Source organism: Furipterus horrens, unplaced genomic scaffold (assembly GCF_987537825.1).
Source record: "Furipterus horrens unplaced genomic scaffold, mFurHor1.1.pri manual_scaffold_39, whole genome shotgun sequence".
Taxonomy (NCBI): domain Eukaryota; kingdom Metazoa; phylum Chordata; class Mammalia; order Chiroptera; family Furipteridae; genus Furipterus; species Furipterus horrens.
The window spans coordinates 260,089-274,494 of record NW_028327209.1 but is presented as its reverse complement, the minus strand read 5'-3'; the positions used below and the strand labels follow the sequence as shown (position 1 = coordinate 274,494).

Sequence of the window (14,406 nt, the reverse complement as noted above, 5' to 3'; positions counted from 1 at the left end):
AAAACAGTTTTTCTCCAAATAGTGAACCATCTGTAATTTTCTGTCAGAAGCAACAGACATTAAAGTGGCTGTGTGTCTCTGTTTCTCTTCACAGTGCTCCCATGCCCTACCTCATAGGAATCCATTTAAGTTTAATGGAGGTAAGTTGGCTCCTTTCCTCCCTAGATCTCTCTGCTTGCCGTTTTGTTTTGCTCCGTGGCAATGGAAAAGACACGGTCTGTGGAATCACATCTCTCCGCATGGGAGCATGTGGAAGCAACGCCGCGTGCTCAGTGCCCTCCTCCCGGGTGCACAGAGCTGCACACTCAGCTTAACCCTTTCCACTGGGCCCTCGATTTTGGTGTTTTTCCTCTTTGCTTGGAGATTGTCAGTTTTCGTGGGTGAGGGAGTGAAGTTCGAAGAGGCAGGAGGAAATAGGTCTTCAAAGGTCTGAATGAGAAAGGAAAATGATTTGCTTTTCAAAATGATTTTTATTCTAAACCACTAGGACAATATTACATTTTTTATTATAGAAAATGTGGTGTGAAAAAAGTATATAAAAGTATAAAGAGGAAAATTAAAATTATCCACAATACCATTCTAAACTCAACCATTTAGCATTTTGTTATTCTTTCTCTTAGTCTTTATTTTATGAATATATATTTTGTATAAATGTATGTCACTGATATGTGTTCTGTATATAATTTTGTGTTTTTATATATCACTTAATATTATGGCATGGGGGTTTCTACACATTTTTATTTACTCTTAGTAAGAAAAATCTTTAGTTCGCTACCTCCCATTCCACTGTTTGGAAATATCATAACTTAACCATTTTCCTATTATTGTAGGACACTTCGGTTGTTTATAATTTTTCACTACTATAAAGAGCATTTCAGTGAACATTTTTATGCATAAGGTTTTATCTGCATTTTAACTTGGTTCCTTAGCTAGAACCCCTAATGTAGAAATGCTTGGTCAAAGCTATGAATCTGATTACAGATTGCTTTCTGTGTGGCTGTACCAATTAGATAGCAATTCTTTTAAAGGATTCATTTGTGCCATTGGTTTGTAGATCTGAACTCTAAGCTTTTCCCTCCTCAGGAGAGAGCTTAAATTTGTACCAGAGCAAAATGGGGTGGGAGCTGGGGGGCTTGCCTGTTTTGCACAGGAGCTAAGCTCTCAGAGGGAAAATCTAAAGCCATATCCGTCTGTGATGATGCTTTGCATGTCTTAAAGGAAGTGCTACTTCTCTTCTTCTGTTCCCTTCATTTCACGTCGACGAGGACCACCTGCTTCTTCACTAACTGTTGCACACTGTGCTATTGTGCTTATGAAAATGAAACAAGTTGGTTATCGAAAAACCTGTTTGTTTGACATTGAGAATCTTGATCAAAATAGACCACAGAAATCTGCTCAAATTTCTAATTTGACAGGACGGCCATGTGGCTCCTGCATTCTGTTAACAGTTCCTCCTTGTCATCACCCAGCCCTGAGCACATACAGCACACAGTTTATGGACTATCTCGGCTGGTGTATTTAGATCAAATTGAAGAGATTTCTTCTGTGTTTTACCTTTGTTTGTCAAGTTTGGGGGTGTAGTCAAAGCTCCTGTTGGAAAAATTTAAATTGAACACTTTCTAATCGGCCTTTGGTGCCAATTGTTGTGAAGTTGGAAACCCTAATCCAAAGATCATTTGGTCTGTTGGGGTGCACAGCCCCTTTCTGTCTCTCCTCCTGCCCGCCGGCCTGCTCTAGCAAGGCTCTTCCAGATCCCGTTTCACGTCCCTTTACCTTCAGCATTGTCCAAGTTTCTAGTCTTGCCCTATTTTTCTTCTCCACATGCCCTCTAGTTATCTTGTTGACGGCTTTTTGTCTCAGTTACTAAGGTAATGCCCGTCACTCTCAGCTGTGATTCTAACCATGGCGTGCCTCTCTGTGAACACAGGTCCACATGTTTCAGGTGCCAGTTGAACTTCACCTGGATGTCCTGCAGATGTCTCAAACTCAGCGTTCCCCAAACACACACACACAGACACATCAAGCTGCTTCATTCCCCTTGCAGTGTTCCCGGTCCCTGTGAATGGCGCCACTGCCTGCGAAGTCACCGAAGTGGGACACACTGAGCATGGCTGAGTGCTCCTCTTCCTTATGCTTTCTTCCTGAATAGTCACCAAGTCTCCGATATGTCTCTTGGCCTGTTCCTTACAGCCTTCATTAACATCTTTCTTCCCTTTTCTCAGACTCTCATAAAGGTTTATTCATTCATTTGCTAAGCCAAATGAAGGCCTCTTATTTTCCACACAGTTTGCTAGGTCCTGGGGAGATGAAGGTGAATATAAAATTCAGTTCATGGTCCTGGCATTTAGTGGGTTGACTTCTACTGGGTCACTCTGCCTTTGGTAGCCCGCCTTCCGGTTTCCTTCTGCGCTGCGCCTGAGCTCTGCTGGGTCTCTTCACTGCTGTCAAGCCTTCTGTCCTCTCACTGTGCCTTGTTAGCCAGTGTGTTCACTGATCCCTGACCACACCCACGTCCCCACACCTCTGCATGGCTAAGCCCTGCCGGCCTCCAGCTCTTCTCCTTTTGTCGTCAGCTTTCACTTACTGTACCTCTTGTTGTGGGGGATAGCTGTGTGCTTCCCTGTCCCTCTCCACCAACCCTTGGAGCATGAGTTCTTTGGGAACAAGGACTGTGCTTCACTTACCATGGTGTCTGTCCTCAGCACCTAGTAGGGCACAGGCAGGCGCTTTCTGAAAAGAAGGACGGAGTGCGTGGGAAACTGGAGTTCAGAGCACATTTAGGGCCCTCCGACGGGCGCCACAGTTGTCCGAGAGCCCAGCACCGTGATTTTACTTAAAGATGGACGCAGCACATTTTTTACCTTTATATGCTTGTAAGTAATTTAAAACAAGGCCTTTCGTTAGTAAAACATGCAGTGTGAAATATGCATAAATCTTTAAGCCAAAACTTGAGACAGTTTTGCACTTAGGTGAATGCGTGCAAGTCCACTCTGCTCAGCCTTTGAAAGGCTTTAAGTCAGAAGATTCTGGAAGCACTGGCCAAGGTAATTCTTAGCCCTATTAATTAGCTAAAGTAGGAGAAAGTATGCCATGCTGAACTCCTATGTGGTCAGCACTAAAAAAAAGAAGAAAAATAGTTACCCCACACTTGCAGTCAGCTAAGAAGCGTTCTGGACAAAGTAGCATTGCCTGGGCATGTTAGGCAGCCATGAACTACCAGTCTTGGAATTTAGTCTTCTAATCTCCTCCCATGGATTTCAGCTCAGACTGGAGTGCTCTAGTAGTGCTTTTTTATTGGGTTTATGTGATTCTATTATACCCTTCAGATGAGAGTGAGGCTTCCCGTGAGATTTCTTCCAGGAACTACGGGCTGTAATACTGAAGGAGTAGCTCGTACCTGGGGGCCACAGGAGCTCTTTGGAGAAGGAGCTCGGGAAGGCCCATCTCCTCCCGCATACTAGTGTTCTTACTGGCAATTCAGCAAAAGGCTTATTTTTGACTGCCTTGTTATTTTTTCTTGAAAGCTATAGGCACCTTATTATGCCTTTGCATATGTGCCAGAATTTTTTAAACTTCAAATGAATGTGGCAGATGTTCATAAAAGTTTAGAAAAAGCTACCATAGGAAGACTTTTTAACCATTTTTATGACACTCAAATTTGTTGCACAAAAAGAGATATAAATTATAACCTAGCATTCTCACTTGAGAAAAGATTATTTTGGGGGAAGAGCTAAATCTAGTCTTCATTCTCTTACAGGGCTATTTGTTAAATGGTAACCTAGTCACCTTAAAGAGTCTGCCTTCCTTTTAAAGCAGTGATTTTTTCCCATCTCATGGCATACATAAGCTAACTACTCAAATTCTGTGGCACACCAAAAAATTTTGCCAGTCTGATAAAAAATAAAAGTATAATTTTTATCCATTCACACCAGTCGGCTATTGTTGTGTTGGCTGTTGTCATTTTTTAATTTGACAGTCTAAGGGAAAAGAACGTCGCTACTCCTGATGGAATAGTCAGGTATTGCATGTTTTTTAAATTCTTGCAGCACTTCAGTGGGCCGAGGCACACCTGTTGAAAATCGCTGTTCTAAAGTGACACATATATAGGTCATCGCCATCCTTATCCCCTCTTCTGCCCCTTTATATTGTTCTCTTGTTTAAGCAAACATTACTTTGAGTCTAGTGGCAAGTTAGCAGGACAGCCATGGTTTTGGTATTGACCTAGTTTCTTCTTGGAGAAAATGATCATGTTAGCTGGCAGCTAGGAAATACCAAAACGTGGCCAGATCACACAATGACTGTTTCCTTTTACTTTCTCAACCTCGGTTTAGTTCAGGAGATGTTTCTGTAGCCCCTCTTCTATGCCAGGTCTGGTACCAGATCACGTCTTGTAGCTTGCATTTCTCCTTTTTGATCAACGAAGAACTTCCTTTCCAAGGCTCACAAACAGTGCTGGGTGTACAGGGCTCAGTGACATCAGGGTATTTTATGTCACTTCTGGTGCGGGAATCGTCAGGAAAGCAGAAGTAAAGGTGGTAGCAATGACAGTTCCAGACAGAGGCTCCGGTTAGCCTGTAAATGAAGCTCCATCTAGACACAAGAGGCAGTGAAGGGGAAAGGGCAGCAGATGGGCTTGGGATTACTTGCTGCTTGTGTGACCTTAGGCAAGGTAATCCACCTCTGAGCTCTTCTCTCACCTGTAAAATGAGGGCAATGGCTATACCTCCCCTATGGGATTGTTGGAGGGTCCAGTGAGAAATGATTGTTGGGTGCCTAGCAGAATGCCTGGCACTGAAAGAATTCAACAAAGACCAACAAGCATTGTTGTTTTTATTTCATCAACGTCCTTAAAGCCATTTACATTGTTAAGTTGATGGCTTTAAAATTGCGTTTCTAGGACTTTTAGGTTCCAGGGGTCAATTTCATCATTCTCATTTCCTAGGGAAAGAGAGTTTGAACAAAATTGGTTGGTGCCTGCCCTGTTTTCTCCTGGTTCGCAGTGCTGGAGGCACTGTACCGGGGATGGGAGTGGCACTTCTGTAGAATGTGAGAAATGCACTAGCAGTCCCCTGCTTGACCACGCCCCTGCTGGAGTAACTTAAGGCATGATACTTTGTCCCTGTGTTTTAGTTTCTTCATCTGTATTAGCAGTTAGTACCCGTCTGTTAGGATTGTGCCAAGGATTACATGGATGAGTCCTGTATCCGTCCAGCGTGTCTGGCCTGCGGTAGATGTGCAGTGAACATCCCCTTCGACAATAGTTTGGAGACCCTTCTATGCAGCAGCCATGGCCCCATACCAGGAGCCTGTGTATAATAGTGGGTGTGGTGTGATCCCGCCTTCACAGAGTTTTGTCTTGAGCACATGTAGACAGGTAGAAAGTAATTGCAGTGAATTTGGGTTACCATAGGCTCTGGTAGGGGAGACACGGACCCTAGCTTTGAGGGCTATGCTTCTCAGAGGAAGGAAATGCCTAAACTGAGACCTAACAGATAAATACGAATTCATCCAGGGGAACAGGTAACGGCACCCACAGAGACCTAAGGTGTTGCCCGTGGAGTTTCCAGGAAGTATGACGAGTTCAGTGTCTGATAGGAACATAAGGCTGAAGGGAGAGAGGAGAGCTGAGGCAGGCAGGCGAGGGCCAGCCATCCAGGGCCTTGTAAGCCGTGTTAAAGACTCTGAACTTTATAGGGCAACAGAGAGCCATTGGAGAGTGTAAATAGGGGAGGGACATGGTCAGGCCTTCTCCTTCTGGGCCATTAGAAACACAGTCCTTCCATATAAAATGCGTGGAAACTGCTTAACCATGTTAATAAAGTAAATTGATATTTGTAAAGATCAAGGTAATTCTTAAGTAAATTACGCACCACAACCGTGTGTATAAAATTCAGATGTGTTAGCGTCCCAAACCCAAGCTTCCGAATGGTTCCCTTGCTACCAAGCCGTGGCAGAAGTGTTTGTAGTGATGGCTTTCTTCGAGGTTTTAAGCACCACTTTTACTAGGTTCTGACTTTTCCTCTCTGTTTCCAACTACTTTTTATGAATTAGATATTCTTCCCACAGCCCAGTTTGTGGACGTAAATTTAGGTTACTTACTAAGTGATAGTTCCAGGCAGCAGGAATGGGGGGAGTGAGACCCAGGTACCACATCCGCTGGAGCTCACTGCCTCTCCCTCCCATGCAATTTCAGGAGGCCTGGGCAGGGCCCAGCTCACAGCAGTCCTCTCCTGCTCCCTTTCTCACCATCCCGTACCTGGGAAGGCTTAGCTGGGGCTCCTAGAAGCTAAGTTTGCAGATGCACCGCGTGCTTGGAACAGTGCAGAGCCACCACCCTGGGGACAGCAACCAGGTGCTGAGTCAAAGTTCCTCTTGGTCTCTGCAATCCTTATTTTCCCCCCAGCATAGAAAGTCTTTAATCCTTTGTTCATTTGGGGGAATATTTATGTTTAAATGGTTCCATAGTGAGTGAAGAGGAGTGTTTCTTGTTTGCCATTATACCGTTTTGCTTCTTTGCAGGACTCCCCAGGTAGATAGTAGTTAGATGTAGCGCACACATGCTTTGATTGATGCAAAACTCTGAGCCCTATTTATATTCCTTTATCAGTGGTGACTTGCTTGTGTGTCTTCATAAGAATTGAGAAATTCCATGTGAGAGTTATTTTCTAGTGCTAGGTATTCATATTGCTGATTTACAAAAGTGACATTTGCATGAAAAAGTCCACCTGGTAGTTTCAGTCATAGGTTCATGAGAGAGCTTTAGCAAGAAAGGGAGCGGGCCGGGAGGAAACTGACATCTTCTGAGTCCTTGCTCAGTACCAAACATTGTGCCAGGCGCTTTACCTCTTTTCACTTTTGAGCATTTCTCAAAATCTCTCTGCCAAGTGTGAGGTAGCCATATTTGCAAATGGGGGAAGCTGAGGCTCGGAGAGGTCATTGAATTTGCACCCAGTTCCTCAGCCCCCAGTTTTCCTGCTCTCTGTACCCTCCCATCTGTGCAGATTTGCTGTCCCTGCCCCAGTCCTAGGTGGAGAGGCCCCACCGTTGGCCTTTCTATGAGCCTTTCCCTCTCAGGGTGGCCTCTGGTGGGGGAGGATGGTTGAGGTTAGGGGAAGGGAGATATCCAGTCTGGCAGCCTCCTGTTTCTCCAGAGAAAAACTCTAACACTGTGACTGGGGCTGGGTTCCTTAGCCTTCCCACAGCTCCATTCTCTCCTCAGTAAAATTAAGATTATATTATCATGCGAAATCATCCTATGTGAGCCTCTGTCTCATCCAGAACATTCAGATGGTCCTGGAGTTCACCTGATGGATTTCCCCTGGGAGCTTCCTCTTTGCATCTGCGTTTAAAACGAGTGTGATTCTTAAATATCACTTACCCTAATGTTGGAATTAGCTAATATAAAACAATTTAAAGCTGTAGTAGTAATTTATGTAATCAAAGGGAACAATATTTCTGGCTGGTGTAAGTATCTCTTGCAATCAGTACATTTTCAGTCTAATTTGTTGTGACTGAAATGATCTCTTGTGAGATGAGATAAGCCTGTTACATTTTAGAAAAACTGAGTAATTTATGAGGGAGAATCCCAGTAGAAAAATGTGAAACCATCATTGATGTTTTTATTTCCCAATTTTCCCATCATCACTAAGCTAGTCATTTTATGTAGGTTCCATTTAGCAATGTTAAAACTCACTTCAACGAAAACTTAAAGTTTACAGATTGTTTTTAAGAGAATTGTTACTAATCAAATTCCTGTCATATTAAGATAAGGGTAGCGTACCGGAAGCTGCATAGCAGAATGGAAAGAACTCTTGGGCTCTGTTATGTGGACCCGGATTCAAATTCTGTCCCTAGCACTACAAGGTGACTCTATAAACACACACCGTTGTTTAAAGCAGAGATTGGTTTCACAGGGGTATAAAGGTATCGTTACTGTACAGTTTGATCACTTTGTACAAAGTTACTATTATATTATCCTCTTAAGAGATGCCTATTGGAAATATCTAATAATATCAACCATTGAGCGAGGGTCTATCAATATACATTGCATTTGAGCCATATGATTTCTAATTGCCACCCCTTTGAGGGAAATGCAGGCTTTGCATATGGGATGTTAAGGTGCCTTTTTCAGTCTCAGACTCCTTGTTCATAAAATGGGTAGATTCTTCACTTCATAAGAATTTTTAATGATGACTAAATGAGAAAATTTGTGCCTACCATGTGTTGGGTACCAAAAAATGGAAGTTATTATAGTAGTTGCCCCCTTATCTGCAGGGGATACATTCCAAGACCCTCAGTGGTTGCCCGAAACCACAGATAGTCCTGAACCCTATACATAGGTTTACAGCTTTTTGTATGGAAAAATAATATAATAATTAATAAAGAATGATACAAGAATAAACTCTGTTTAGCAAATTCACAACTATAAACCTTTTGCCCCACACATATGTACTATATTTTTTCCTATACAAACATACCTATAAGTTTAATTTATAAATTAAGCACAGAGATTAATAATAACAAATACAAAATAGAATAATTATAACTATACTGTAATAAAAATTATTTGAATATGGTTTCTTTCAAAATACCTGGAATTTTTCCCTTAATATTCTTGGACCATGGTTGACTACAGGTAACTGAAACCATGGAAAGCAGGGAAGACTACTTGATATGTGTATCAATATTATATGGATGCAGAACCGATCACTTGTCTTTTAAAACAAGCTAAAAGACATCTGCTTAGGATTGGCTCTGTCCTCTTTTTCAGCCTCTTTTTGTATTTTTTTAATGAGTAACGTTTTATAAATTGACATTAGCTTAAAAGTACTTTTAACTGAGCGTAGCCACATAAGACTGGTGACTTCTTTTCATAAACTCCTTGCAAGTGATTAGGGGTGGGGCCATTGTGGGAGCTCAGAGACCAGCAGCGTGATGATTGAAGAGCGGTACCCTTGGCCTAGTCAAATCCCACTTGGAATCTGGGCACATGTGGTTTTGTTTAACACCATGCTCAGTAGACTCATGGTACGGGTTTGTGACCATCAGGCATTTGTTGTTGATATGTGAGGTCACCACAGTAGGGGTGTTTGTCAACCAAATTAAACTTCCTCTTAATGACCTAAAATAATTGATTCAGAAGGCCTTTAAATGAGCCACAGCAATGTGTAAGCAAGCTGAAACCTAGCATTTTCTGCACAGATTATTGCATGTTATTATTTTGGATCTTTTTGTTTGTTTTGTTTTGTTTTTGTTTGTTTGCTTTTGTTGGGAAAAATGAGGATGGGCCATGGGCTTTAGGGGCAGGCGGTGAGCCTGAGCTTGAATCCCAGTTCCACCATTTGTCTGTGTGCAACTTTGGCCAAGTCACTGAGCTTTTGTGCCTGTGTGCCTTAAAATTGCCATCTGCAAAATGGGGCAAATGTCTTAAAGTGGTGAAAATCAAAACAATAAGGCTAAAGTCTCATGCACATTAGTAGGCCATCACTCAGCAGTAGTTATTATTATTAATAAAGTTATTTCCGATAGGTATCTTTGAAGAAGCTAGCTTAATGATAATTTTGTACAAGGTGGCCAAACTCCATGTAGTAACCATACCTTTTTTTTTCCCAATAAACTGATTTCTCCATAAACTGCTCTCTGTACCAACCTTAAATATCCATAGAGAAACATGTGACTAAAATGGAAGTCTATAAGCCTCTCCTTATATATTGTTTGTTTCTCTGCTGATTTCAAAATGAATTTAAAGGTAAATATTTAAGATATATGCCACTTAGGCTACCAGAGAAGTGGGTTTTTCCTTTGCCCATTGAGTTCAGACATTAATGACCAGGCAAAGAGAGGGGGGCCACCATATTATGTTTGTTTAGAATCAAAGGCATTGGCTCAGGGTTTTTCCTAAGTATGATGAACAGAGACACTAAAGTTTTCTTTTGTAGTTGGAAGTTATCAACATTCCACAGGTTTATGTGTCCTGCTTAAAATTTTTTCCTCTATAAACCGAAATATCTTTAAAAAAAAAAAAAACATAACAAAAAACTAAAAGCTTTCAGACTGGGGCTGCCTAGACTCCTGGACATATCTTTAACCAAATAGAATATGTTAAACCTTGGCATCAATTGATTTGAAAGATCCAGTGATAATAAATATATCCTGCCTCTTTAGCATTTTATTGCAACTATTTTATACTGGTCGAATGGGTTAAATTATGAAGCTTGATAAGTACATATGCACACTACCCATCCTTAGCTTTAGAAGGGGGAAAAAAAAGGAAGAAAAAGATAGCTCTGATTTTGGAAGTCATCCCAATTTTTAAAAATAAGAGAATTTGGACATTTTGGCATATGGGCTTTTTTAAATGAAATTTCATGGAACTGAAAACAGTCAATTTTAGGTTTCCAAAAATTGTTTTGATTTTCATTGGTATAAATTTGCTGCACATGGTTTTAGGGAAGTTCTGAGAGATGCAGTTGGGACTTCGGGGTTGATTTTTTTTTTTAAGATTTGTAATTTCTCTTTTAAAAGGTGATTTTCTTCCCTAACTCAAAAGCATAAATCGGAGGAAACAGAGCTCCATTTCTAGAACAGTTTTTGGTAATGACACATTAAGCATTGCCAAACAAGCGGACTTTGGTCTGGATTATTAGATATCATTTCAGCACCATTTGGGCACTGCAAAGCAGATCCCTCTCCCCCCATCTCTGGGGCAGAATTGCGAGGCCAAGTGATCTTGGCTGTTCCATTAGCAGCAGCTGCTGGTGATAAGCAGCATGAGAGTCACCTGTGTAGGGTCAGGCTTATTGCACATCAAGGTTCAGCAGTGTTGGAAGAGAGGGAAGATGCCCAGGAGGGGGCTCCAGGCCACCTGCTGTGTGAGGATCAAAGGGTTGAAAGGTCAGAGGGCGCAGCTCCCTTAATCATATCTGTCTGTGCAATAGCTATTTCAGATTGTAAATCTTGGTGATTTCATTAAGTCCTCCTGGCTGCTACTGGGGCACTGAAATAATAAAATTTTATATCTGTTGCCTTTCCTGCCTCTGGCATCCAGGCTGATACATTCTCTGCAAAATGGGATGTTTTTATGAAAACCTTTCCTGGAATGGTCAGAGCTGCCCTAATGAAGCTGCAGACTGGGAAGTTGGGGTGCACAGGACCTCATCCTCTGGAATAATTTGTTTAAAGAGAAAAAAATTATTCAAACCATTTAGCAGCCTTTGGGATTTAGATGGCACCTCTTTTCTGTAAAGCAGGTTACAAATATGACCTATTGCTAAATGCTTCATCTTATGCACAGGAGGAGAGGCATGCTTTCCCAATGCTGCTGCTTAGGAAATAGCCTCTGTTCTAATGACTCTGGGGGCCTTTCTTTCTGGCAGCCCTGGCAACTAGACAGACATTACTTCCCACTAGGCAGACCTTTCGGGTGTTTTTAGAGACATGTCTCCTGAATATGGTTTTCCAAATAGTTTTTCTAGATCTTAAAGTTGTTACGGATCTATAGGGCTCCTTGGCTCTTGGGCAAGACAAATCACAGTAATGGCTACCGCTTTACTGCCCATATGGTTAAGACCCCCTGTAGTTTGTTTGAAAAGTTAAGAGATTTTCACAGTGAAGGTGCCATTTCTGAAATTTAAAGTGTTCCTTTTCACCGGGAGATAAGTTCCCTCTGATTAAGTCCGTAATTCTCACTAAGCCATGTTTATGGGGGCAATAAACAATGCTTCAGTGTGCTTGTTAAATTGGGTTTCCAACCTCTCCACTCTTTAAAAATTGACATTTCAAATAAAAGGCAGGTGGAGATGGGAGTTCGGGTTTTCCGTGCTTAGTGATGAATGAATGATGGCAAGTGGCAGTTATGTGGGAAGAATGAGGCCCTATTTTATGAGAAGGTGACCCCAAACCATTTTGGGACTAGGGAACCAACATCTCCTTATACTCCCAGTGAAACTCTTAAATTCAGGTTTCATCGTTTCAAATCAGTGGATACCGTTTTTGAAATACTGCCAGATGCATTGGGCTCATTATTTAATTTTCCCAAGTCTGTGCTCTAATGGTTGTGGCCTTATTGTACAGATAATGAAATCTGGACACGGAGAGGTTAAGTGACTTGTCCAGAGTCACACAGCTAACAATTAGCAGGACTGGAACTCAAACCCAATTATTTTGTTGTGTGAGGTGTTTTTGTGTGTACAAAATAAAAATGTGATACTGACCTGCTGTTAGGGACTGTTTGCTGTTGCATATCTGTCCTATGAAAAGTCTGTCCGCGGAGGTTACAAGAGAAGTATGTGACCTGGTCAGTATCCTCAGTATTTGCTAAGCCAGGAAAGTAGAGGGAGCTACACAGAAGGGACAAAGGGACCAGGCTTTGGGGCCCAATGTCCCAAGCTCAAATCCTAGCTCTGTTATTACTCCAGGACTTGAGGAAGGAGATTCAGTTTTCTCTTCTGTAAAATGGGAATAATAATACCTATCTATGAGGTCGCTTTGAGGGTCACATAAAATAATATACTTAAAAATACGGTATTTAAAACTCTGCAGTACTTTATAGGTGACAGTGGTAAGCATTATTGCAGTATATGTGGATGTCTTAAGGTTAAAAGTTATTTTAAGGGAAAAATGACAAGTACGCATGAAACAATTAGAAACACCACTGAACAAGTTTTATTTGAGGGCTCAAGTGGGTGTTGCCGGCTGTACTTGGCTTGGGACCAGAGAGACGAGGTAGTCAGGAGGGCCTTATAGAAGAGCAGGGTCTGCGGAGTAGAGAGAATCACCGTGCTCTATGCCTGGACCATCTTCACAGCTACCACCTGCTCTGCCACCTCCCCTCTCGTTTTTATTTTGCAGTAGTGGTGAAAGATGTTGACACCTTCTCGTCCTCTTTTCATTCGTGAGAGTACAGACTCTCCAGCAGTGGGAGCGTGTTTCAGTTTCATGCAAAACACCCGCAGAACCAGAGGTGTCCGTAGGCTCACCCCTCCATTCTGATGGCAGAGAGGAAGCCAGGCTGGGCTTGCAGAGTGAGCGCACAGCAGAGCTGGCAAAACCAAGCTCTTAGAAGGAAACTGGCCGGCACTCGCCAAGCCTCTGCATTACGGCTGGCACTATGTGAAACGCAGGCCCTCCAGCTTCTCCTTTCATCTTCTCAGCCATCCCGAAGGATAGGATCATGACTCCCATCTCACAGAGAAGGAAATTGATGCTAAAGGAGGTGAAGGGCCTTGCTTAAAGCTGCCTAGCCTAGTGAGTGAGTGAGCCGGGACACCTGCCTTGGGGACTTCCTGACCGTGGCTCAAGCACCAGCCAGGGGAGGGAATCACACAAGCTGTGTGTGAATGGAGATGTTCCACCAGTGAGGTCTCTTCTACATACCACTGTGCCTTTCCTTAGGGTTTTGGTTATAGTTCATCCCACCACACACGCCCTCCTCCAAGTAGGCTGGGAGCCCTTTGGGTTTAGGAATCGTCTTTTAGTGTCTCTCTGTCCTTAAGAGCTAGCATACAGAAAGTTGACTTGAATGGCTGACTGATGCATGACTGACCAAGTGAGTGAAGGAAGGGGTGAATGAATGAATGAATGAATGTCCAGTGGACGGTTGGTCAGGCATGGAGAAATGGCCCCTTTGCTGACCTGGGTTGGCAATCTCTGGATTCGTTAATGAGAGTCAGTGCTTATTACCTTGTGAGGAGTGGATGTGGCCTGACCCGAGGGGTGCTTACAGCACTTCCCTCCCCTGCCAAGCTTCTGTTTCTGTTTAAAGCACACTGGGAAATTCCAGCGGTGTTTTCAGGGGTCCTCTGAACTGTCGGGCTTGGATTTTTAATTTTGCGGAGCAGGAAGGAGCAAATCAGTGACTCCTGGCTCCAAAGAAAAACCACTACGTTTATCAACTGCTTGGCAGCTCAGTGACCTTTGGGGCCTGAGGAAGGGAAGGAAAATGTCACTCTTCCCTCTGTGCGTATCCGAGATTTCAGGAGGGAATATAGGGTTTAGGATACCTGACTGCTTGCCTTTCCTCTTCCTGTCCTTTCCACTTTCCCTCTGACTTCTCCTTCCTTTCCTCCTAGGAGGCCACCAGCTCCCCATGCTGTTCTTTGTTCTGTGCTCATGTATATGCGTGTGCATCTGAGCACACTTTCCATGTGCTGTGTAGTGGAAGGAACAGGAGCACGCGGGAGCCAGATCCAGATCCTCCTTCTTTCAAATGCCGATTGTATGCACACGGGCCAACTGTTTAGTCTCTTTAGCCTCATCCATCAAATGGGTGTGATATTCTGTAGGAAACCATCTCCCCTGGGCACTTTAATGGAGGCTGGGCCAATCACCAAGCTACTTAAGGACTCTATTCCTCTGGTACTTGCCCAACAAACATCTAATAAGTTATAGTTGCTCAATATCTTTGTT

General features: G+C 42.8%; 1 protein-coding gene across 1 annotated transcript in view; it reads left to right on the top strand.

Moving 5' to 3' along the window:
- LOC149990030 (DENN domain-containing protein 1A-like) overlaps positions 1 to 14,406 on the top strand; it is a gene marked incomplete at its 5' end in the record, with an annotated part of 86,860 nt that overhangs the window by 35,998 nt on the left and 36,456 nt on the right. Inside the window, one exon of the mRNA XM_090265697.1 lies at positions 95 to 140. Within this exon, the coding sequence (XP_090121823.1) occupies positions 95 to 140 (46 nt within the window). The remainder of the gene's footprint in view (positions 1 to 94; positions 141 to 14,406) is intronic.